At 37.3% G+C, this 27,468-nt stretch overlaps 1 protein-coding gene across 3 annotated transcripts in view; it reads left to right on the forward strand.

The window, feature by feature from the left end:
• Positions 1 to 27,468, forward strand: part of magixb (MAGI family member, X-linked b) — a 74,732-nt gene that overhangs the window by 2,222 nt on the left and 45,042 nt on the right. Inside the window, exons 1-2 of one of the 3 annotated variants that reach the window (XM_088007177.1) lie at positions 24,721 to 25,142; positions 25,252 to 25,541. In XM_088007177.1, coding sequence (XP_087863303.1) covers positions 25,262 to 25,541 — 280 coding nt within the window. In that variant the 5' untranslated portion in view covers positions 24,721 to 25,142; positions 25,252 to 25,261. Of the gene's footprint in view, positions 1 to 24,720; positions 25,143 to 25,251; positions 25,542 to 27,468 lie in introns of those variants that run through there. The other 2 variants (XM_088007176.1, XM_088007178.1) reach the window with 2 other exon arrangements.

Raw genomic sequence — 27,468 nt, forward strand, 5'->3', positions numbered from 1 at the left:
TGACGAACGAACCCCATCAGAAGGAAATTTTTGGTAATATTCCAGTTTGGTGAGATGAACTTTTGTTTAAATTTTCTAAAAAAGCAGATCTGCAAAGGAACATTATGTGTTAAAATACATGAAAACAGTATAAATGCTTTATTGGTACATATGAACCATATAACAACAACAATGATAACTAAGCCTTAAATTATTTTTTAAAGTAATATCTTTTCTGAAAATTGTAAAATTAAATAAAACTGTAAATGTAAATTTAAGAAAAACAATAATCAGAGAAAGGTAAAAATAATTTAAACAGCTGATTTAGGGTAACTACAGTGGTTGACGCTAAATTAAAGATAACCAAATGCTAAAAATATGCAGAAAACTACCTTTAATAATGTGATGGAGTGTCGCTACGAGGTGCGCAGGAAGCGGCTCGGCCGAGTCGCTGGTTCTGTTAGTCCATCTGAAAGCTTAAGAAGCTTCTGCGACTTCCCTGATCCCGTTCCTGGATTTGTTTTAAATTTCCAATCTCCTCCACAAATTGGCTTAATGAAACCTAAACAGAAGCCTTTGTTCGGCACACCTGCTCCCATTTTGCCAGCAATAACTCACACATTCAAATGTATACTGTGTGCTTCGCAGCCAGGTGTGCGTGCGTGCACAGGAGCGTGCACCAGAGTGCCTTGCAGCAGTGTGAGGGTGAGAGGTGTGTGTGTATGTGTGTGTGTGGCTGTCTGTTTTTTAAGGTGTGTCTTGGTTCATTTCAAAGTGTCTGCTCTGAATCTGAAGCATTAATTCTGTAATTAATTTGAGGAGGAGTTACATTTCACGTTGGGTTGTCTTCACATGCGGCTCCCATCCTTCGCTGTGCCGAACCTCTGGCTTTTATTCGGCTTGTTTTCTGCTTCGTTCCAGCTCTCTGCCCAAGTTTGAGCCACTAGTAAGTGGGAATTCATGTTGACGTATGAGCACGACTCGGCTTTTTACTGCTAACAAGAGGGGAGGATGAAGTGAGGGGCACATCCCGTCTGTCGTAGTAATGCGTGTCATCTGGGAGTTGTTGATTGTCTAATTATGTTTCTCCTGCGTCCTTCGGCATCATGCATATTCATGCTGATGTTTTGAGGTGAGGTGAAAGCGTGTGGGTGTGTGTGTGTGTGTGTGGTAGTTTACCCTTGACGGTGCAGGTCTACGCAGGCACATTCTCCCATATGTGGTCCAAACCTTTGCTCCCAGCCACTGCATTTGAATGCTGCAGTTGTAGCCTGCTCTATTCTTAGTTCTCAACTGTTTGTGTGCAGTCTGGTATGAAAACAACAACACATTGGAGCCAGAAGTGTGGCGCCATGTGCTTGCATATTTACAGATTTTCAGGTGTTTCCACACCTGAAAATCTAGTAGACTGAGTTCGATTTGGGAATATTTGTTACATTTTCAGCCGCTGTGGTTCGCTTTCACACTGGACTGTGTCACACAACCCAAACTAACTGAAAAACCTGTTTCCCTCCTCACCTGTGGGGGTGCTGCACCAAGAACTACTGAAGGAAATGACTTGAAAACCTCTGAAAAAGACAAGAGCGCAACTTCTTTCTTCACAAAATGCAAACAAAATGGAGTAGCATCAGATATGATTTCTCCTTTGTCTTTGGGTAAAAAACACAAGCCATTTCTCCCTCTAGAGCAGGACTATCATGTTTGTTTTGGTTATATTTACCCAGAATCCTTGTGCCATAGTTTGCCTCCTCCTTTTGGAGCGGTCTTTTGTCCGCTTATTCGAACTGCATCAGAGTTCACTTCAACCAAGCCATAGTTGAAGTTTTTAGGTAGACCAGAGTTTGACTGCACATTCACACCTCACCAAACGAACCAGACTTTTGAGACAAATGAACTAGAGTCTGATTAAAGTGGACTAAACAGGGCTGGTGTGAATGCATCCTAAGTTTTGATCAACCAAACCAAATTAAGGGTATTTTTGCACCCAATAGTTTGGTACACTTGGTTCGATGAAGGACCAAAACTGCAACACTTGTGACAATTTCAGGCACTGTAGTTCGCTTTCACGCTGCACTGAGTCAAACGATCCAAACTGAATGAAAAACATATTCCCCCTCCTCGCCACTGGGGGCGCTGAACCAAGAACTACTAAAGGAAACGACATGAAAACTTCTGAAGAAGACATAGAGCAACTTTCTTCTTCACGAAATGTAAACAAAAATTAGCATCAGATTTTAGTGATAGTGGGAAAAGACTACAAACCATTTCTCACGCTCGCCCTGGATTATCATGTTTGTTTTGGTTATATTTACCCAGAATGCCCTACACTATAGTCCACTTCCTGCTTTTGGAGCTTCTCTGGTCCTCTTTGCATACACATATGCATTCAAACCGAATCAGAGTTCACTTCAACCAAACAAAGATTGAAGTTTGTAGGCAGACCAGAGTTCGACACAGAGTTCACACCAAACAAACCAGACTTTCTAGAGAAACAAACTAAAGTTTTATTGAAGCAAATCAAAACAGGGCTGGTGTGAATGCACTCTAAAATTTGATCAACTGAACTGCATTTTGTGGTTTACTCTAACTTAGCTGGGAGATCAGCAACTCCTCAATAACCAGGCATGGAGTTACAGCTTTCACACCGTTGTATTTGAAATGTCAAGGAGGCAATGAGTGTATCCTTGAGTGAGATCTGAGTTGGACAACTGGGATCAATATGAGGAGGAGAGACAGGCGGCAGGAGCAGCAGAGGGTCACCTTCATCCATCCCCTCTGAATCAGCAGTATCTCTCCGACTCACACACAGCCACACGCTCAAAGGCTTGCTTAGGTTACAAAACTACGACCTCACAAAAACGCTCATTATAGTGAACTGAACCTTTCCCCCATTCGCTGCTGAATTATTCATTTTGTTATTATGATTTTAGCCGCTCCTTTATGAGGCTGCAGCGCGCCTCTCTCTGTTTGTTCTCTTTTTCCTCCCAGGCTGTATCTATTTTCTGTTTCATCCACCTTTAATTTTCCTAATCTCTCTCTCACTGCGCTCCGCCTCTCTTATCCATCAGATAGTCGAGGAGCCGATCTGCTCCGTTTAATTAAAACGGCACTTCATCCTGATGAGAGCTGATCTTGGATGGCAGGCAGGGGAGTAACCAACTAAAGTTTCATATTTTGTCACATTACAACCAAAAACATCGGATTTTATTTGATTTATCAACACTAGATCACTAAAAGGTCTGATCATTTGTATTGAGTCAGTACTTTGAAGAACCAAGTCTTTGTGATTTATGTGTACCAGTTTTGCACATTGAGATTCAGAGTGTGGACTTTGACTGGGCCATTTTGATATTTTTTCATGTTTTTAAGTGAAATAATCTGCCAGTGGAACTAGTACTTTTGTTTTTTTTATCAATACTAAGACGTTATCTACTTAAAACAAGCTCTTTTATCTTGCAGAAAAGTTACTTGTGAGTCAGTTTTGTTCATTTCAAGTTTACTAACATACTTGCACTAGAAACTCGGCAAAAATTACCAAGTAACATTTTGTGATTTTGCAGTGTGGGATATCATTTTATAACCTAAATTTGTTTTAACTTTGGCCAGCCTTGTGTGTGAGCTGGGATTACCCGAGATTAAGTAGATTTTATTTACTAATTATGTGACTTCTGAAGGGAATTATTTCCATAAAAAATAACATAAAATAAAAAGGAATTATTAATGCATTAATTTATGCTTTTCCTTCTTCATATTTATGCAGTAGAAAAGTTTGATTATAACAAATTAATAAAAAACCTGTATTGTTGACATCAATACTGATACTCTTGACCTTTATGTGGTTTTGTAATTTTATAATGCATTACATTATTAAAAATATCATTAAATAATTTAATTTACCACTAAATAGTTAAATACATAAATAATTTATTAAATACATTAATAAATAATTAAATATATGAAATGCTGAAATGTGCAATTAAGTAATTAAATGTCCCATGAAGCTGTTAAATCTACCTTTTTAAATTATGAATTTAAATAATAAAATAAAGAAAACTTCCATTTAAAACCATATTTAATCCAAATTGTTTTGTTCAAATCAGGGCAGAATTTCAACAAAGTTAGTAGGTATCTACAAAATACTTTAATAACATGATTTGAGTTCATTTTTCCTAAATAAACAAGGTATTATTTGAGAGTAATTTAAAGCAAAATCTCTTCTGAGGTAAGAGTTGAGAAACTTCGATTCAAAATTTAAATTTTATCTTGATATAGATATTATCAATCTGCCATGTTATGCGCTGCTTTTTGTCGATGCGTCACAGTAAAATACATTGAAACTAGAGGCTGTAATGAAGCAAAATGTGAACAAATTGAAGTCGTAGGAATGTTTGTGGGGTAAAAGAAGCCCTCTTGTCCCGCTGGTTTTCTGCAGAGATAAAAGAAGCGCACGCTGTGCTGCATTCCCCCTGCCTTGACCTTGATCCCTTGACTCTAAATATACAGTTTCCCCACAGGGAGCGTCAGGGGGTGGCTGTGATCCTTCCAGGTGTGTCTGCAAACATTTGTGCTCATCAATGATTAAATATTGTTGTGGTCAACACCAGAGCAGCTTTAAATCCCACACCGTTGTAGATGTAGGGTTTACAGCAACGACTGTGCTTTTTATTTCATGTGCTGCAGACTTTGTATCTTCTGACTGGGGGTGTTATTGAGCAGGGCCGGCCCAAAGCATACGCAGGCTTACCTGCTATTTAGGGTCCTCCACGCCACCAGGGGGCCCCAAGAGCATCAAACTGGCATGATGGAAAATACATAAAGCTCTGGAAAAAACTAAGAGCCCACCGCACTGAACCCGACTGAAAACCTCCTGATTATTCCCCAAATATTGATTCCTGAAATCTTCCTGAGTTAAAACATTAGCATTGTTGTTTCTAAACTAATATGAACTTGTCTTCTTTGCATTATTTGAGGTATGATAGCGCTGTACCGTTTTTGTTATCTTGACCATTTCTCATTTTCTGCAAATAAATACTAAATTTTTGCTTTAAATTTCAGAGGCATGTTGTCAGTAGAATAAAAGAACAATGTTCATTTTACTCAAAGTTTTGCCTACAGAGTAAAATAAGAGAAACTGGTCATTTTTATCAACCTCTTAAAAGCTGTATATAAATATTAAATAACATTGAAAATTGCAAACTAAATGTTATTAAATATGGAAAAAAAATTTCTGCATTGTTTTTATAGATAATAAGGATTAGTCTCTTCCTGTTATTGCCACAGTTGGGGAAATATAAGATATTAAATTTAGTGTTTCAAATAGTTAAAACAAAATGGCAAACTTAAATACCACTCTGCATTTCAAAATCCAAATTATTTTTCTTACTTAGTTACTCCTGTAAGGTTAAAATCAATAGTTATAATAATGCTAATTACAAATTATGCTAATGATAGAAGATGTGTTACACACATAAAGTAGCTTAGAAATGATAAATTGTTTGGGGCCACCCAAGAAAAGCTGCTGAGGGCCCCAGAAATGCTTTTACTGGCCCTGTTGGTGAGCAAAACGCCTCCGCAAACGACAGAACGAGGATTTTTTTCTGTGTATGTTTCTCAGCTCACTCGTGTATAATCTTTTATTTCTAAATCTGTCACTGCTATCTGTTTTGTGTTGAGCAGTCCCGTGCCCTAGATTTGAAAGTGAGCGAGCGTCAGTGAGGGTTTACTACACCCCACGTTGCTCCAGTGTAAATGTTGGGAAGGAGAAGTCAGAGCGCCAACACAAAAGGAGACGCTGCCGAACCGGGAGACTTCTCCGAGTTTGTTTTTCCGTCTGATTGCCTCTCCACTTGTATTTAATTTCAAACGAATGTAGGGCCTGTGGTTATTTAAGATGCTTTACTTGGCTGACCCTGCGTTTACACAGGAAGACGCTAAAGGATTAGCAGCAGCAGCGAGCTTCATCACAAGTTTCAGGGATGAGTCGACCTTCCTTTACTGAAAATATCTTTCCTCTAATCATTATTTACCCTAAAATGTCTTTACTGCAAATTAGGCTTTATCTCTGACAGATTTAATTGATCATATGTTGCATCTTTTCAGCTATTTATTAAACATTTTAAAACAGCCTCCTACAGGGGTGTCCAAATATTTTGCCTCATCAATCAAAATCGTCAAATTGAAAGTAAAGAAAAAACCTAAAATAAAGCAAAAGTAGTCTTTTTTTATTTCTTTTAGTAAAAACCAAAAATGTAAAAAGAATTTTTGCTTTATTTTTTTTTTAAAAAGCATCTAAGTTTCAAATTTTATACTGGATTTGTTTTTTTTTTTTGTTTTTTCAAAATGCTTTGTAATAAAAAGACAAAAACTTTGTGTTGTATTTAACATTTTCCACTGTAAGGAAATGATGATTATAATTTTACCCTTATTACAAATAAAAAGTCTCCATCTGCATAAAACTCCTGTGACAGACGAGACAAAGTCGAATCATTCTTGAGTTGCATGTGGAGGGCCGAACAAATCAGTCCGAGGGCCACAAACGGCCCCCGAGCCGCACTTTGGACACCCCTGACCCACTGTTAAAATTAGCACCAAAAAAAATTAATAAATAATCTGGATCCTTATAATTCTATTACAAAGTTTGTTTTTATAATAGTACAGGTTAGAAGTCTTAGAAATGTGTTAATATTAAAGATAATTTATGCGTTACCCAAAAATGACGTAAAATGTAATTTATCTTTTGTAAAGGCAAATCCAGGACATGTTTTGTTTAAAGATTCAACAATTATCAAATTAATTAAAAAGTAATTAAGACACTAATAAAAAGTAGATGCTTTGATGAGATATTAAGGATTTTCCTGAGTTGATTGAAGTCGATATTGAACTTAAAACACGGAGCTTTAAGGTTTTCCAGTCATTGAAATTAAACATGAATTAATTGTACGAACTCTTTGGATCATTATGTTAGAGCGTAAATAGTTAAACTGGTGCATTTCCACAGCGTTGTGTCTCATCTTCATTTGTAGCTGGTAGCTGATGAGAAGCACATTGATCTTTGATCTGTTATGATCTGTTTTGTACAACTAACAAAAACTACAAAAAGCACAAAGAGGGTCTCACCTTAATCACACCTCTAACAACACAGGAGTCTATTTTTACCCGACTCACCTGTTCATGTTCTGTCAAGCATTCTCAGCTCTTCATTGCTTCTACTATCTCTCATCATTATTCCTACAACCATTTGATTCAATCCCAAATCTTAAATTAAATGTTACTTTTATTCATTTTTATTCCTCCCATTTCTCAGTAATGTCCAACCCTCTAAACCTCATTCTGTCGTCCTTCTCATCCATCAGTCAGTTTCATTTAGTATCCCAGCGTTAAAAGTGACATGTTATTCTTCCTTGAACAGGCTAATATAGTTCTACAGTCTACAAAACGTTTATTTTGCACAAATCATTGCTAGATAATGATATTTTAGTTTGCTCAGTTCTGCCTATTTGGAGCTATTTTAGGGTGTCTTGTCACTTTAAATCCAAATAACTACTGCTGGCCATGCCCCCCAACTCAACATTCACTCTCACACATGAAAATGACTGAAAACAGATGTGCAATTATACAACCGTTCAGCTTTGAAAAGCAGAAGTGGAGTGTCCTGCACAACGAACAGGAATGCTGCAAGTGGTTTCTGAACGGTAAGTCAACAACAAAACATTTGTCTCTTCCAGCAGCCATTGTACAGCGCATACAGTGGTAAAATCAGCTGACCAAACGTGCAGGAACTCAACTTAAGTTGCTAGGTAACGGGGCTGGGGTTGGCTGGGGCAACGGATCAATGCCCAAAGACTGAAACTAGGAGGTTTTTGAAACGGCTTGTTTTCCAGACACCAAAAAACATCAACGTTTTTTTTAAATGCTTGGGTTGTTTTTAGAAAAAGTTGAGATTAAAATAGAATTACAAAAACATGCAAAATGTGAATTTTACATAATAGGTCCCCTTTAATAATGCCACTCTTATCTCCATAACCTCATCCCCCTCATCCCTCATTCACTATTAACCCTCTTACACTAGTTTTTCCCAATTACTAACCCGTTTATCCTTTGTCAGTCTCATCTCTAATTCCTCATCCTTTCACTCCTCATTAAATCTTCCTTTGTCGTCCCAAAGACCTCATCCATCAACTTTACCTGCTTTTTGGCTCTCATCCCCCCTTTTAGTCCCTCTCATCTTCCTCATCCATTCATCCATTAGCCACTATTTGCTCTTCTGTATGATTTGTAGCGTCTGCAAAGGTTTAATCTCCAAAGACTCCAGCGTTAAATGTCGCCACATTCTCCTCCATAAATCTTTTGAACTCACTATTGTGGTGCAATCCCTGCCGGTGAAATGTGAACACATCTTTTCTTATATAAATAATCGACATCACGTAACACTTGTGTGCTTGATTTAAAGTCACAGTGGTTGGGCAATTAATCCAGAAATAAATCGTTTTCTTTTTGAAACTGTATATAAAAAGGTTAGCTGGTGTAAAAAGAATCCCAGTCCTTTTCGATTGTTTATTCACTGCCAGCATTCGCTGAGGGACAAATGAAGCCTCAGACATTCTGGTCACATTTTAGCTGACAGAACACACAGTCAGTCCATCAATATCCACCAAAATTCACATTTAGAGAAGACACCCTTTCACTGCATTGGACTGTCAGTTACACACACACATAAAAAGCAGAAAGGCTTCCAGAAAATGAAACACACTCTAGCTAAACTGATTGATTTTAGTTTATTGTATTACTGTAGACATAATTTGGAGCACAAGTAAAACTTCCAGGCCAGTGCACTGGCCTGGAAATCTATTGTGCCCTTTCAGTTTTCTGTTGTCATTTCAGGTAAACAAACAGAGAAAGCAGTTTTCAAATTATTATTTCATCTAAATTTAGAGAAACATGCTACGCAAACTAACCTTGACCTTTGTGAAGCTGTAATAGACCCTTTTCACATGACGTCACACAACCTCCGTTTTGGCTCGAAGCTGTGTATCCTTAGTTCCGGTGTACATAGTAAGTAACGATAAAGTTGTCTATTTCATATATATATATGTAAAATGGACACATATATATCTATATAGAGACATATATATAGAAAGAGAGATTTAGATATTTATATATATATATGTATATATCTGACAGCATATGTTGATCAGACAGAACACCGGAGCATGGAGTTTACAGTCTCTAAAACATTTGCCTAAAATAAGATTTGAAGATAGATCACGATTTGCAAACCAATTTTCTCTGACAACAAAATCTAAATTAGACAAAGGCTAGAAATTCTTCACCGAACAATACCTGTTTGACTATGAAGGTAGGTATTTTTGTTTTGCGTAACCGTTAGCTTAGCATTAGTGAATTTTGTTAGGTAGCTAACTACGTGACATAACTGTTCCTTAACCAGAACTTTTTACTGTTTTTGAACTATAACGTTTTAGGCTCTAATCTTGATCAGATTCTTAAATTATAGACTGGAGTTGCCACTCATCCCATAAAATAGGGGTTTGTTTGTTATAAGCAGAGATGTCCGGTGCCGCCGCTGCTTTGTAATGCTTTCCTCTAATCGGACCACTTTTTCCGGTAACGAATAATCTAACGAGCTCGTATTTCAAACCCAGTAATCAGATTAAAGTTATTTTTATGTCCTTTATTTTCCATTAATACAGAAAATTAACCTCTAAACGTTACATCACTGACAGGCGGCGGTGTATATGTTTCCTAACTGTGGCTAAAGCTGCTGCTAGCTGGTTTACTCATGATCGGAGGCTGGTTGGAGAATGGTAAATTGACAATGACTAATAACGGTTATCTAACACGTAAACACTGTTTTATAAAATACAGAAAGTGAACCTCTAAACGTTACAGCGCTGACAGAGAGTATATTTTTTCCTAAATGTGGCTAAAGCTGCTGCTAGGTGGTTTACTCTCCGATCGGAGGCTGTTTATTTTATACACAGATAGAGAATGGTGATTTTACAATGATTAATAACAGCTATCTAACACTTAAATGCTGTTATTATTAAACTTACCTTTTATTATATCCTTAAGATTATGAGAATGCGGGAATTTTTCAGCTTGGTTCCCAAGGCAAAATCACACCGGAAGTAAAGATACCCAGGTTTGAGTTATGGCGGTGTTCTGTCAGATCAGCATACGTTGTCAGATAGTCATACGCTTAGCTCATACATGTATATGCTGTCATTACCATATGATTTTATTTAATCATCAACATAGAATCATGACGTAGATCATCATACACTTTGTTATTAACAGCTGTATGGCATCCTGACTTAGCGGTTAAGTAGGTTAATGAGTTTTACACGGGCGTGTGTTGTAGTTGACTGCAGCTGCAGCCAGACCTGCTTTAAATACACTTTGAAACCACGACAACGCATGTATATTTATCTAGTTATCATATTATGTGATATTATAGACAATTTAATGACTTATTTTCGTCATAACTTGTTGCGTATGCTGAACTGACGACTGTGCTGACGGTCTGACTTCTTAATGCGCATGCGCGGGCATGCGTACTGACTGCATGTATGATATTCTGACAGCGTATGGCTATCTGACAGAACAGCGGCCATTGTCTGACGTCACTGTGAAAAGGGTCTATTGCCCAAACTGGGTGACGGTGGTAGACGTTTGCTGTGCAATCGGTGGGTTGCCGGTTCAAAATCTGGAATCTGACTAAACAAAAATGGCTAGCGGGGTTCCTCAAGTCTCTGTTCTCGGTTCTCTTACTAAATTACTGAATATTACAGGATTTCTCACCACGTACCGTCAAAGCTGGGTAGTAACTAGTTATATTTACTCAATTACATTATGTTTGTTTATTTTTACCATGCTGTACTTTTTACTTTTACTTCAGTAATTATATTTTGAAGTATTGCTACTCTTGTTTGAGTAAAATTTCAGAATTTTCTACCCATTGAATGAAACATGTTTTAACCAAAAATTCACCAGGGATAGACACACACCTGAAATATTTTTGTAAATTTCATAAGTTTTTTTATTGAAAGAAATTGATTTGGAAAAATTTTATTTTGAAGTATTGCCATTTTTGTCCTTAAAATACCAAAATTTCCACTCAACTTTATACCTTGGTCTGTCTGATGATGTAATTTCCAAATATTAAATGATTGATAATTTGATCAATTTCTCAGTACATGAGTAGACTTTTACCAAATACCTTTTTACTCTTAGTTGAGTAATTTCTTGGACGACTACTTGTTACTTTTACTTAAGTAATTATATTTTGAAGTAGTGCTATTCTTACTTGGTGTAGTTTTTGGGTGATCTACCTGTCTCTGCAGACCAATGACACACAACTTTATGTTTTTCTTTCACCACATGAGCACAGTCCAGCAGCTCCACAGTTACCGACGGCAACAGAGGGGGAGGAGCTGCCAGCTACCGGTTGCTGTGGCAACCACCAAGCCAAGGCAGCAGAACAGAACTTAACTTCCGGAGAAACAATTTCTTTACTGAACAAAATAGATTCAAAGAATAAATAAACTTCACATCTATAATAATGTTAAAATATAACCCTGTTCCACATGAATATTTTAAAGGATTTATTAGGCTCCAGTGGCTTTTATTTGACAGTGAGTGACAGGAAAACGGGTTGTGAGAGAGAGTTAAGCCGTTCAGAAAAAGTTAACAGGTCAGGAAAAATTCAAATTAAAAAAACAAGCATTTAAAAAAAAATAAAACTAACATACTGCAGCTTTAAATCAAGACTGACTTACTGCAGTTTTCACATTATATCCTTGTTCTCTAAATATATTTGCTTTTGATGTAATTTTGCTAACTCCATTTATCTTCCTTTAAAGTAATTTGAACATAAAAACTTTGCTTTTGTTACACAGTATTTTTAACTAAAACAAAAAAATAACTACTGGCACACAAACACAGTTTGATTAGGGAAACATTTCACAGTGAAATCTGCTTGTGTTAAAAGTTTCCTCACCTTTGCCAAAGTTGTACAAACTGGGCTGCGGTCAAAGCCGATCATGTCAGCCAGTGATCTACAAGCTGAGCGTTGGCTTTGATGAGGATGAGGCCCGGCATCCACATAGACATCAGGAACATGCGGAGAGTCACGAGAGCTGACAGTCGGAGCTTTCTTCTTCCACTTAGACACTTTCTATTGATAATGGGGGGGGAAGTGAAATATATGTGGATTGGACACAACGCTGCACTCAAAAACACCATTTTAAAACAGCTTTTGAACATAAAATCAAACATTTGTATTTCTGCTCACCCTTCTTCTCTGTGAGGATGCTTAAATAAAAATAGCTTTTCTTTTTTATTGTCTTGGCTCGACGCCAGCTGAACATGCGACTCCCTGGCAGAGAGTGGATTTGTGAGTGCCCTGGATTTATAACAGTCTCAGAGAGTAATTGTGCATCTCAATAATTGCTTTTCCTGCTTCTTATAATATCTGGGAGCAAAAATGTAATAAAAAAATGGGTTAATTTCCATTTATTGCTAGGAAAACTCTTTCAGTGGAACAGTGTGCACTTTAGGCTTTACCTTGAAATAAATCTGCCGGACAAACTGTTGTTTTCACAACCTTGGTAGAACCAATTTAAGCAAAGTAATTCAATTACTCATTTATCTTAATTAATGCGTATGGTGTACACTCCGTTTTTTGCTTGAAGGTCTTTCAAGAAAATCATGTGGCCCAGTGTAAAAACATATTCCCTCTTGCTTCAACTTCATTGATTTAATTTGACATTGAAATATTGAACTTTTTTACAAAATTAATCAATGTAACTTTAATAAATTAGCAGTTCAACAAGAAACCCGGAATTACGGCTTAGTTAATTTGTCATGAAATAAATTTATTTCACTCATGAGCAGCTGGTTTTTATACTAATCACTACAAAGTAGACAGACAGACAGACAGACAGACAGACTCATTGATTCATTGATTTGTTGGTAGCAGTATGTCAGACGACTATTAGGACCAAAAGTAGATTTTCACAAAAATCTCTGAAATTTTGAGATTAATCTCATAAAATTTCCTGGAAAAAAAAAACTCAGAAATTTTTAAATTAATCTGAGAAATCTTTGAAAATTTTTTTTGATTTTTGACATTTGGAAATTTTCTGTTTCAAATTAGAAACTTTTTGACTTTTAAAACTCTGAAAGTTAGGATTTTTTTGTTTTGTTTTTGTTTTGTTTTTAGAAAATTTACTCTCCAAACTCAGAAAATTTCTGAGTTTCAAATGTAAAAAGTTCCCAATTTGAAACTCAGAAAATTTCCAAAAGTTTAAAATTTTTAATTTTCTCAAAATTTCTGAGATTAATTTAAAAATTTCTGAGTTTTTTCTAGGAAATCTCAAAATGTTATCTCAAAAAGAATTCGTTGTTTTGGGTTATTTTATTTTATTCTTTTTAGCAAATTGTCAACTTTTCAAAATCAGAAATGTCCATTATGGGCTTTATCTCAAAAAGAGTTCTTTGTTGTTGTTTTTTTGTGTTGTTGTTTTTTGTCTTTTTTTAAAGCAAATTTTCAACTTCTCAAGAGATTTATTTTTGGCAGAAATGTATTCCTCCTTTTTTACGCCATCGTAGCCGACAAAGAAAAGTGTAAAATTGCCTAAAGTATAAAAATTAGATTTAAATAAGCTGACATAGTTACTAGCTATGCATTATATAAAAATGTTAAGAAGTCAATGAATTTGTATGTCCCGTTATATTCCAATGTGTGATAGATTTACTGAAAAGTTGTAAATAAAGGAAAGTTTTTATGTAATATTCAGCTTTTTATGTAAATGAAAATGTGAAGAAAGTTTGGATTGGTACTCAGCCCTCCTGAGCTTTTCCAGATCTACTTTTTGCTGAAATTACTGCGTTCTGAAGGAAAACCACAGCATGATTCTGCCACCACCATGTTTCACAGTGGACGTTTTACACCAACTATTTTATTTTGCACATAGACTCTGGTTTAATCTGACCGAAGCACCTTCTTCCACATATTTTTAGTATATAAACAAGCGTACATAAAGTTCACAGTAGAGTTATTTTCACAGCTGTTTATACCAGGCAGTCAGAATAATAACCGCCTCTGGCCTAAGTTTTATGCTTTGTGTCTAAAGTGTTACACTGTAAAAATAAAACAAGATAAAGCCAAGCATAGCCTCTAAGTAAAATATGTGTGTGTGTCACACCACACTGCCTGACTCTTTGGTTTGAAGTTACTACAGTGGAGGTTGGGATCTGCAGAGATCCTGAGCTTGTCGCTGCTGGTGAAGACGCCGGTGAAACGTGATATGTTTGTCAGCTCTTCTCTGACCTAAAGGTCAAAAATCTCAATGCAGCATTCTTTTTATAGGGCTGGAAATCTTGAAATCCTATATTGTGTTCCCCTAAACCGGATGTTTATGACTGTAATGCATGTAATCCAGACAGTTTGTTATTTTTAGCCATACTTACAGTTTGGCTTGAAAAGACAGTAATTTTGTTATGTTCGCTACTGTAGACAATAAAAATATCCTTCCTGAAATGTTCATTCATCATCTTGTGCTTACTTATAAACCAGCATTTGGTCCAACAAAGAAAAAAAAAATCTTTTTATAGATATTAGTCCTAATGGGTTTTGTCATTTCTTGGAATGCAATTAAGAATGAAGATGACTCATTCTAAGCTTTGGGCCACTTTCTAATTTATATCCACTGAATCACTGTCTCAATTTGTTCATTTTCAGCTAAGCTGACATGTAGCGGCGGCCTGTGTCTGTTCAGGCCAGTGGCGTCGACCAATCAGAGCAGACCTCGGTTTTACGGGGGTGGGTGTCCTTTTTAGGTTAGATTTTTAAAGCCGGTCTGCAAATAACATAAACCGTCTAAATGAACACAAATAAAAATGTGATTTCAACCTGCTGTTTGGAAAAGTGTGTTTAGAAACCCTAAGTTTGTCATTTAGATCAACATATTTGTCCAAAAGAACAAGCAGGCAGATTCAATTATTCAAGAATTAAAACAGAATAACTTGAAGAATGTTTTCAGAAGCATTAGTGAGACTGATTACACACAGGATAATCTGAACATTTATTTTGCCATAATATTCTTTTGAAACTATTTAGCAAACATTGTGTGGTGCTCTGATTCTTTTATAGGGCTGAACAATAAATCAATAGCAATATATATTGCGATAGTGATCAATATCAATAGGCAATATACTGTATCTGATAGAATGTCAATAATTTGATCCAGAACCGCACAGCGTTCTGGGAGATGTAGGCAAAGGAGAAGGTTTAGTCCCTCAAACTCTTACAACTGGTTAAGCTAAACTGGTGGAATCAACTGGCCTCACTCACCCTCTGGTTACCTAGTAACTCACTCGTTCTTTGGTTGCCTAGCAACAACCTGTGGAGCAACTGGCACAGCTGCAGTTTAAAGTTCCGCCACTTTGCCTCATAACAGCTTAAAAATCAAACAATGGCTTGGAGTGAAAACTACGGATAAAACCGGAAAGGTCAAGCCATGAGTTTGGTAGTATTTCAGATATTTGAAACAAAAAAAAACTAATTAATAATTATCTATATCGCCCGATATAAAACACTTATATAAAGATACATTTTTCAGCCATATTGTCCAACCCTAACTTTATGTTAATTTTAAATAAATGTATTGTTGTCAATAACTTTTTGTACCAGTCGTTCAAATTAAATGTACACTTAAGTTCACTTATATTTTCTTTAGTTATTTATGCATTATGCGTTTTGACTAAAGTCTGAGAGGTTAGAGTCCTTGTCAAACGGCGTTTTGACTAAAGTCCAAAGGGTTGGAGTCCCAGTTGACGGCGTCTCAACTAAAGTTCTACAGCTTTTTATTTTTCTTTCTCACTGTTTATGTTTTAATTATGTTTTTTAAATCTCTTTCTCACATGCTGTTTTTATTTTAATTATGTAAAGCAGAGGTTCCCAAACTGTGGGGCGCGCCCCCTAGGGGGGGCGCCGTGTCATTGCAGGGGGGGCGCGGGAAGCCGTCTGGATGAGAAACAAATAAAACATGAACACTGTATGCGCTGGGTTTTTACCTTAGAATGGCCAACTCTCTGTTATTCCTGTCAATTTTATACAGTAGAGGCTTCCTCACTTCCCATATCTGTGTCCTCTGTCACTTTTATCAGCAGTTAAAACTGTTTAATCCGTTGTTAACATGTTGTAACCTGTTTTTCCGAGCCGCCTTTAAACGCAACATGAGCGCTACGACGCTTGCACTGGGTTTACACCTGTGAAGGAGACCTGCTGCTGCTGGGCGGAGCTACAGGTGTGTTAGAATCACGGCAGCAAACCAGCAAAACGCAAAGAACTTTTCACAGTTTTTCCCTCCAAACTAACCGACTGAGTTGAGTAAAGCTGTTGGATGCAAGTAATGTTAGCTAAAAGATGACTAGCTAATATCAATACAGAACCTTAAGCTTAACAAGTACCTTGTAGGCTACCGATGTTGGTGTCTATTTTCAGCTACGTTCATTCATTTTGCCCCCAAAAAAGTCGAACCCCCCCGTTGTTTCAACAAGACAGCCATTTGTAATCCATGGGTGTGGGGGGCGCAGAAAATGTTTGGAAACCACTGATGTAAAGCACTTTGAAATGCCTTGCTGATGAAATGTGCTATACAAATAAAATTTGATTGATTTTTAATGTTTCTTATATGTATGATCATAATTTCAAAACTCATGTCAGGATTTTAGAATCTATGATTTTTATTATTTTTATAGTGGAATTTGTAAACATATTTCATGGTTCTTAATCTTTTCAGAGTGGACTGGCATTTATAGGAGACCTTTATGCAAAATTTAGTTTTTGTATGTTTTCGTACTTCCATTTGGGTCTCTACTGCTGAAGTCCAATTGCTAAAGAAACATGATCTAAGAATGATTTTGTGGAAAAATGAAACCTATTCAAGGAAGCGCAGTAGGTCACCTTTAATCCAGTTGCAGTGACTTTGGTAGTGCTGTGTCATTGTTCATTTTCTCGGGTGTTTTCCTATTTGGATCAATAAAGTCGTCTCATCTCAATTTTGGAAATTGAGTTTGGACATTTTTGGCTGCAGCTCTTCAGCCACAATGACATTGTTAGTTGGACAACGTCCCCAGTAAAAGTCCTGAATAATTAACAGTTTGATATTGGATAGGGTTGTAAAAGCGTGGCTTTGTGGGGTAAAATATGACATTTTACAATAAGTGAATCTTTTAATAAAATAGCACAATCTCACACAAAAGTTTATTTGCTTTTCTCACCATCCTTTTGGTATCAAACATATTAATGTTTGGTAACAAAATAAACTTATTTGTTGTTCATTCTTGTTTGTCACAGTTCCAATTGTTTTAATTATTGCTGATTTTCTTGTTACATTTTAAAGCCTTACTTGAATGGCATGTTCTCTTGTCTTACCTATTTTGAGAAGTGGCAAAGACAAATGGGCTTTTGTTTGAAGTTATATTTGCAACCTATGGAAAATTAAATCTTATAGACACTCTTATCCAATAAAAAAAGAAAATTGTATAGAAATTTTAATTAAAAAAGGCTTCAGTTCAGTCATATTTAATAATAAATATAGCACATTTAAAAACAACCGCTGACCAAAGTACTTAACAGTTATTAACTATCATAATAAAATACTGTGATGAAATAAATAAAATGCAAAAATGTCAATATTTTTCAAAAGTATTTGGCAAAACACCAGTCAAAAGGCCAGACCTGAGTTGGATTTTTCCTGAATAAATAAATTTTCTGCAATGAAAGATGAATTTATTTTAAATTTTTATATGTCTTTTCCTGAGTCATCAATAAATTTGTAGAGTGCCATCCATAAATAATCTTTGAAATCAGATTATCTTACAAAAATAGTTTTGAACCATTCGGTTTAGTTAAAATTCTTTCACTTTAAGATTGCAGGTGATGCAGCATAAACTTTGCTGCTTCAGAAAAAAAGATCAAGCCCCTCCTCATTCAGTCTCACCTGCAGCTCCTCGTCTCTGAAAAACCTTCTGAAATCTGTGACACGTCCGACCGAGGAACCACTCAGCGTCAATTATCAGCCCGGTGCGCCGCTGCCTCTCTCTGCGTTTCTGTGAGCAAAGCTCCGCTTGGTGACAGTCGGTAGTGTCAGGTTGTGTAAAGCAGAATTCGGCTGTGTGAAATACAGAGAAAAAAGGAACTCAGCTTGCCTGAATTTTTTAGGGTGTGTTCCATACATGCATAATATTTCTGGAATATTAATGTTTGATCAAAAGAGATTTATCTTCAAACACTCTTCACTACTTTATGTTTGCGTTCACACTGCTGCCTGAAGTGACCCAATTCCGATTTTTTTGTTTATTGTCTACCCTCATGCGATCTGTATCTGATCTTTTCATGACAGCCTGAACAACACAGATCGGACTTTCTCGGTGCGACTCAGGCTGCTTGAATATGTGGTCCTAAGTCCGATATCGGATCTTTTCAAATGTGACCTGAATCTTAGCCTGACCGTCACATCACTTCGACATTTGTCAATGCTTTTCAAACGTCACTATCTGCGTCCTGATACGCGCATGCGGGCAGAAAAACAACGACCATGACGGACAATAATGAGGATTAAGTTGTTAATATGCTGCTCCGGTCGGATAACAACTTAAAAATCGTAAGCTTTGGTCCACCGTTAGCATCCTTGTTTACTTCCGCAAACACTGAGCACTTCTTCTTCTTCCCGTGTCCCGCATGCGCCCTCTACTGCGCATGCGGGACACTTTCAGGTCGTTTGCAGTTCACAGGAGAGATCACATACAGGTCGCATTTATTTGGAAGTGTGAACTACCACGGTAAATAAATAAATAAATAAACAAATAAATAAATAAGCTAGATTTTAGAAAATCGGATTTGGGTCTCTTCTATGAACATAGCCTTTATTGAAGAGAATCTTGTGGAGTCAAGTCCATGTTTGTGTGCAAGCTTTGCCAGACATGCATAAACAAGGATAATTTTAGGAGTATTTAATAAGTTTCAAATTAGATTAATCACATTTTATGTAAGAAATCAGGATTAACAGACTTCTCATTATAATATTATACATACATATATATTTATTTATATATATATATATATATATATATATATATATATATATATATATATATATATATATATATATATATATATATATATATATATATATATATATGTATGTATATTAGAGAGAGTACTCCAAAATGTGTTTTCTTAAACACATAATCCCATTAATGTGTTGCTTATATTTCATGTCAAATACTTAATGACACCCATTATGGCATGTATTAAGTGTTGCTGTTTTAAGAGGAACATAGTCTAGTCTTGGGTTCTAAAGTTTAAGTCAGTTTAAAAAACAGTTTCGTTGGATTTTTCAGGGGATCTAAGCCAAATTCACATTTTGCACCTTTTTATACTTTCATTTTGATTTCTACTGCTTCTGTCCAAGCGCTTCGAAAAAAGCACCCAGACTGATTTTTGGCAATACGTTTTTTTGGTGTCTGGAAAATGAGCTGCTTCTATTGATGGGCACTGCCCCATCACCTAGCAACCCAAGCAGAGGTCCAGCACGTTAGTCAGCTGGTTTTACCATTGTGTGTGCTGTACAATGGCTGCTAGAAAAGACAAGAAGGCTCTACTAATCCTGTTCAAAGATGTACTGCTGTCTAATTGTGCATCTGTTTTCAGCCATTTTCACATGTGAGTGTAAACTTTGAGTTGGGGTCTTGGCCAGCAGCAGCTTATTTGGATTTAAAGTGACAAACATCTCAAAATAGGCTGAACTGACCAGACTGAAATTTCATCATCTAAATGATTTTGTAAAAAAAAAAAAAAATGTGATGAACGTCTTTTTTCAGCCCATAAACCTATCCTAGCCTGTTTAAGGAAGCATAGGTCACCTTTAAACAATCTCATTCAATAAAAATGTTAACACTGTAGTTTAATTTAACATTTCCCAGCTGGTGCAGCAGATAGAAACCGGGACGTGTTGATGTAGCTGTGAATCTGCTCAAGCAGATTGTGATATCTTTCAACCTGAATGTGAAAATATGTTTTTCACATGTGGTAGACAGTCGATAATGGTTTTCTATCTAGACCTTTAAAGGTTGACACCCGATTCACTCAGAACAAAAGCACATTGTTTATCGTTTCTCTTGCCACTTATCCCTCTTGTCCATATTTCCCCTATCACTCCCATCTCTGATTCAGTCTCATTTCTCAACCTTCTCATTAGTTTTTCTCCATTTCTCTCCCGTATTTCCCTCTGGCCAACCAATCCCTCCCATTCCTCATCCATTTCATCCTTTATTCAATCTCATTGCTCTTATCCTTATTGCTGTCCCCCATCCCTCTCATCCCTGTTCTCCTATTTAGTCTCATCTCACATCCCTAACATTTATCATTACTCTCTTACCTCATTCCTTATGCATTTCCTCCTTCTCATTCTTATTTTCTCTTTCTTTTGATTTCATCCGCTCTTGTTATTACAGGTATTTTGTTCTCTGCTGTCTCCTTGTTCTCAAAATAGCATATAAATTAATAAACAAAGTTAAAAAAAAAAGGATAAATGCTTGGATTTTGACACAAACATCAACCTGTGAAATCTCTTTCTGGCTATAAAAATCAGACATAGATCATTGTCCGCATTATGAGATCTATATCACATTTAGAGCCAATCACATCTGTGCCTCACAGGAGCACAAGCACAGCTGTAGATATTTTTTTTTTTTATTTAAAGGAGCGTGAGTCAGCAAATAGAAGGTCATAATTTTACCCTGTCATCTTTTAAATGTCACACGTTTCCTTGTTACAGCAATACAGAAGCTAAGATTGTTTGGAGCTCAACGATCTGAGCCTCACAAAGTGCATTATTTAAGAATGACGACTTATTGTCGTTGAATTAGAAGAGACATTGGTGAAACGAGCGTGCTCGGTCAGTTTGTGGCATCCGTCAATGTGGCGGGGACGAGTCCAGGTCTGTCTGTGGACCTGACAGGCTGCGGCTCATTAAACCCCCGTCAGACACCGGGAGGTCAAGACGACAGCAAAATCTCAGGCGAATGCATGTATGCATACCGCATCTGCAAAAATATGCACAGAGGCAGGAGAGGATAATACTCCAAACCAATCAGATGATTTATATTCCACATTTTAATCTGAATTGCTGACCAGTTCTGAGAAATCTTTAAACGGAGCACAAAGAGAATTACGTTGTTAAGGTTGAAGCCCAGGGGAGCATATTTGTCAGAACATGTCTCGACATTGCATGGTGAATTAAAGCGTGATTTAATTTGCTTTCGCTTATATTTTCCTCTCGTAGCAAGCGGTGCACCTGCAGGGTTACTCTGCTCTGTTTTAGGGCAGATGGCAGATTGGCTTCTGGGAAGCAGGATGACAATGTTGCTGCAGAAGGCTTCACAGTGGGGCAGACAGAGGAAGAATGGGGCCACAGTGTGGCATGGAGGATGTGATAAGAATAAAAAACTTGTTTATTAGTGTTTTATTCCACTGTGCTTTAACAATAAACAAAGTATGACATGCATGTTTTTTAATTTTTACTTTTCCTGCAGGGATTCCTGATGCAGCAGAACCTGCGTCTAGTTTTATTTCTGAGCTGCTCTTTTGCAAGGTCAATAAAATGAGTCGTATGCCAACCTCAGGCTGTGCCGTGCCTCTCCATCTCTCTTTGACCTTTGTGCTTCCGTTTTTCCTTTCCTCCCTCCCTATTCTCTTCGCATAAGATTCATATATGTCTATTATTATTTTTTAATCGTTTTAAATGATTTCTCTTCCTTGTTTGCTGGTCAAATCACCTGGGATCTAATGTGTGTAGCAGAGAGGAGGGAGAGAGGATGGAGCAGGATCTCTGTCAGCTCCGCCTGTTGAAGGGCCAGTCAAGGGGAAAGGATTAGACACATTCTGTCCTTCTCACACATCGACTTATCAGGTCCACACTATTAGGCTACTCAAAGAGAGGCCTGTGTTTGAGTTGTGTTGCACAGCTGGTTAAAATAAAGGGTTAGGATAAAAGAAACATTTATTTCATATTACAATACAGAAAATTGCATCTTATAGGTTTTACAGAAGGGAAAGGAATGTTTTTAGAAACAGATACGTCATTTTAAAATATACTAAAACAGATAAGAACTGACAGAGTGTGAAAATTTTAACACATAAAAATTTAACACTAATATTTTACATATTTTTGCACATTTTTCCATTTGGGTCTCTACTGATTCTAAAAACAAGCCAAGCACTTAAAAAAACACCCCGACATTTTGTTGGAAATAAGTTAATGTTTTTGGTGCCTGGAAAGTGAGCTGTTTCAAAAATCTTCCAAATGTAACGTCACAAATCAGCAGGCACTGCCCGTTACTTAGCAACCCCAGAAGAGTTCCGCCTGTTACCTAGCGACTCCAGAAGAGTTCCGCCTGTTACCTAGCGATTCCAGAAGAGTTCTGCCTGTTACCTAGCAACTCCAGAAGAGTTCTGCCTGTTACCCAGCAACTCCAGAAGAGTTCTGCCTGTTACCTAGCAACCTAAGCTGAGGTCCAGCATGTTTGGCCAGCTGGTTTTACTGCTGTATATGTGTTATTGCTGAATTATCATCCAGAAACCACTTTCTGCATTCTTGTTGATTGTGCAGGATGCTGTACTAATGCTTTTCAAAGGATGTATAATTATCTGTTTGCAGCCATTTTCATGTGCAAGTGCAAATGCTGAGTTGGGGGACGTGGCCAGTTGCATTTTATTTGGATATAAAGTGACAAGATGCCCATAAACTAATATTATTTTAGAAAATATCTATAAAAAAAACTCAAACAGGCTTTTATTTAAGTAATTCATTTGTTGAGTTGATCTGAATTTTAAGTTGAAATAAATAGAAACTCTAAAACGTGCTTGTCACACAAGATTGTAGTTCTTGGGTGGGTCATAATCACTCTGGACCCCCCTCCCCCCCCCCCCCAAAAAAAAAAAAAAAAAGATTTTCCAATAATTAAATCTTCAAAACAGAAAATTCAATTCATAGATTAAGTTGATTTATTACCCGGCCCTTTGCCAGAATTTTTTTTTCATTTGAACTACAATTTTTTGTCAGAAGGTTTAATTTACTGCTGTGGTTGTACTTCCACCACAGTGCACTTTTAAATCCCTTGGATGAGTGTCAGTGTGTTAAGTCTCCAAACTTCTAGTCACAGTTAGCAGTTTATTTTCCCTATTTCTGGACAATTACACATAAATCTTATTATTTTTAACTCACGACTGAGCTGCCCTCAATACTTTGCCTTGCACATCCTTTGTCATGCATTAATGCCCAGGTTCAGCGTTCCATGCACAGCCTGGTCACAGCTTTCAGCTGCAGGCTCAGTTTTTTTTTTTTTTTTCATTTTTCACAATTATTGTCATGTTAATTATAGCTCACAGTCATATAAATAAACAGTAAAAAAATTATGACTTATTTTTAACTTTTTTGCTGCCTTTCTTCAACATAGCCTCTAATTAATGATCATTTATAATAATAAACTAGGTGTTTTTCTCCTTCTGTTTGTAATGCAGCTGAGTGCTAAAGTAGACTCAATTTTTCTGTTTCCCCCCCCACATTTCACAGCATTCCTTCAATTATGAAGTTTTCTACCTTTTCTTCGATGCGCCGTGTTTGCCTTTTTGATCTGCGACCACGTTTGTTCGTCTGTGTTAAGGTGACAGGGCTCCTCTGATCACGTCAGAGGTACATCGTCTGTTGTTTTGCATCAGAGCTGTCACATCACGGCCAACTCAAACAGATCTTCACCGTGTCAGCCACGTCTACAGCCTCTCAAGCTCGCAGCTGCTCTTCAGGAGCCACATTTCAGCAGATTTCTGCCACTTTACTTTCTAACTTCTCACCTCAAAAGTGAGATCCTACAGCATTTTTTGCAAATGTAAATGTAAACAGATAATGGTGTGAAGAGTTAAAACACTGAAAAGTTTGACTAGCAAAGATAATCACTTAAAAAAAAGCTATTTTTACTGCATTGTGAGCTTCTTTCATCTGAAATGTTGAGAACAGAAACTGCTACTAAAAACATGAAAGTGACTTATTAAGCAAATTTTCCAGATTTGGTAACATTTATTTGACAGTGTGTGCATAAGTCTAACATGACACTGCCTCAAACGTGATATAGCACTTATCATGAACATGAAGGAGCCTTTGTGAATGTCTATAACTGTTGTCATGAAGTGTCATTTGGTAAATAATGACACTTTCAATGCAAAGTTGCTTTAAAGGTTGTCTTAAAAGTAGATTAAATGTGCCAGCTTTGCATTATTTTGTAAATAATGACACTTTAATGCAAAGCTGACACTTTTAATGGACTTTCAATGCAACTTTTAAAGCAACTAAAAAATAAAGTAAGATGGCCACCGTAAGAAAAGTTTACAGTATTCAATTATTCCGCATGAACTGATCAGTACATCATTGCGAGAAAATGCAAAAGTATTGCGCAAAAGAAGAAAAATCCTTCATGTCCCCTAGGGGGCTCCGTAATTTTCATTGGCGGTTGGCAAAATTTTTTAGCAGATTAAAATCTCACTTCACAATCTGTGGTTTATCCTCTTGATTTTGATTCCCACCTGTACATTTTCTACCGAGCCAATCAGCGAACAGAAGAAGTTGTGAACGATGACGTCAATTTTCTGCCTGTTTTTAGGATTGTAGTCTTAGCAATAGCAGCGGTGGCAATTAGCTGAATTAAGCTATGTGGAAATGTGTGTGCGTAGATTCCTGAAATGTTAACAGATTTTTCCCATGTGACCGTAAACACGCAGGAATGTGCGCCAGTTCCTGTCCTGCCTGTTTACATGTAAACATAATGTCAGTCTACAGCCAACGGTGTAAACATGAGGGAAAGTCTCTGATTCTTGCGGCTGCAGAACATGTTCCGGAGGCCGTTATGTGTTTGCATTAAACAAAGACGTAGTTCCCATGTGACATTATTCCTGAATTTCAAGTCCAGCACCCTCTTATCTGAAATATCCCAGGCATAAAACGTCGGGATTATTCATGACTTTTGCACCTTCTGATGTGAAATGGTGCAGCTCTCCAGACGGAAGACGCCGACAGGTAGCAAAGGTTACATTACTGAAAATCACAGGTTATTTCCCTCGCTTGTTATGTAATTGACAGCCTGACACTTTCTGCTAACGCTGCATTTCCCTCTCTTTTTTATATTCGTCTCCAGCTCATTTGCCATGTCTAAGACAGCGGTGAAGAAACTGCACTGGCGGTCCAATGTGCAGGATACCTTCGTCCCCTTGCTTGGCGCGTCCGGAGAGCTGGGGGTCGCGGTTGGTGGCGGAGCAGATTATGGAGAGTTTCCTTTCGTCACGTCGGCTCCCGGCGGCGGCCTCACAGTGGGAGACATCATCCTAGAGATCGGAGGAACTCCGGTACTGGGGATGACTTTAGGAGATGTTCGAGGAGTCCTCAACTCCTGCCCCCATCCTATCCGTATCAAAACTGTTTCACCAGGTATGACTCTAGTTTTGAGTACCAATAAAAGTCAGGTGATATTTTTCAATGGTTTGCCGTTTGTGAAGTTACACAGTAAAAAAATTAACAGCAATATTTTTGGTTTATTTAGCGCAGGGATCTGCAACCTGTGGCTCTTTGGACTTAACACAATAGCGCTTAAGAACTTAAAAATGATAAAGAACCAGCTATTATTGTTAAATATAGATAATAGATATAAAACAAATGCATGTCAGCTTATTTCGTGGAAGAATTGCATTGAATTTCCACAACAAAATGACACTACATTACTTTAAAAAAATTTTTTTTCTTGTTATTAGGTTAGCAAATATGCGCTTTTATTTATTTGAAATCAAACCAATCAATCAAGTTTATTCGTATAGCATATTTCAGCAGTTGAAAGTGCTTTACAACATAAAAACACAAAATTAAAAAGTCATAAAAACACCAGTCGACAAGTGAGAAACCAGTGACAAACATTATCAAATCATCATTAAAATAATTAATACACTTCCAATACATTGGTCGGTATTTCATTGATTATGTTTCAAAAATAATTCTAAACAGGCTTAGTCTAGGGGGGCGTTTACACGACAATGATTCAACAAAAACGGAATTTTTGTTCCCCCCCTGGACTGGAAGCTGTTTGTTGTTTTTACCTTGGAATGGCCAACAGTCTGTTATTCCTATATCAATTTGATACAATAGGAGCTTCCGCACTTACCATATCCGTGTCCTCTGTCACCTTTTTCAGCAGTTAAAACTGTTTAATCCGTTGTTAACAAGTCGTAACCTGTTTTTCCGAGCCGCCTTCAAACGCTACATGAATGCTGAGACGCTTGCGCTGGGTTTACACCTGTGCGGGAGCGAAGTATACCTGCTTCTGCTGCGCAGGTGTATGTTAGAATCATGGCAGCAAACCAGCAAAACGCAAATAACTTTGCACAGTTTTCCCCCCAAACTAACCGACTGAGTTGAGTAAAGCTGTTGGATGCAGGTAAAGTTAGCTAAATCATGACTAGCTAGCTAATATCAATACAGCACCTTAAGCTTGTTAACAAGTAGCCTGTAGGCTATTGAATTTGTTGTCCATGTTCAGCTACGTAGACTCATTTTGCCCCCCCAAAATAAGTCGATGCCCCCCTGTTAAACTAGTCTGGAGCCGGGGCTGGTCCGTAGTTCTCTAGGTAAGAGGCTGAACAAGCAGCCGTGTATTTTGCCACCTGGGCGGGGAAGAGACGCTGAGGGAACCGTATCTGATGAGGAAACACGAATTGTAGTAACATCAGCATTGTGAGTAGTTTCTTCTTCTGTGGATTGTAGGAAGCAGCTATGTTTTGCGTCATACTATGCATGAGCTGGGGATTCTCTGGAAGAAAAGATCCGTTTTCTCTGTTTACACAACAACGGACATCGGTACGTTTCAGAAACATCGCACTCTGGAACCCGTTTTCAATCTGTGCCGTTGTCAGAGAAAACATTCGGTGGTTTCGTGTAAATGTACAGTACAAACGCAACAAAACTCTTCCGTTTTCACCCGAAATCGTTGTTCCTAAAGGAACTCAGTGTTTCGGCTGTTTTGCAGTTTTCTGGAAGTTTGTTCCAGATTTGTGGTACATAGAAGCTGAATGCTGCTTCTCCATGTCTGGTTCTGGTTCTGGTACTGCTCTGCATCCCCAGAACCAGAAGACCTGAGTGGTCTGGAAGGTTGCTATGACAACAGCAGATCTTCAATATGTTATAATGCTAAGCTGTTCAGTGATTTACAAACTAACAACAGTTCTGCTGAGCTACAGGGAGCATATGAAGTCTAAAAAAAATAAAATTCAGCCTAAATTAATTTGAAATGAGTTTAAATTATAGTAACTCTGTCCAGTCACATAGTCAAATCCAGAACCAATGACATTCTTTGCAGTTTAATCCCAAT

The sequence above is a fragment of the Poecilia mexicana genome, unplaced genomic scaffold (assembly GCF_051168715.1).
Source record: "Poecilia mexicana isolate PSO_F unplaced genomic scaffold, ASM5116871v1 scaffold_7, whole genome shotgun sequence".
NCBI lineage: Eukaryota > Metazoa > Chordata > Actinopteri > Cyprinodontiformes > Poeciliidae > Poecilia > Poecilia mexicana.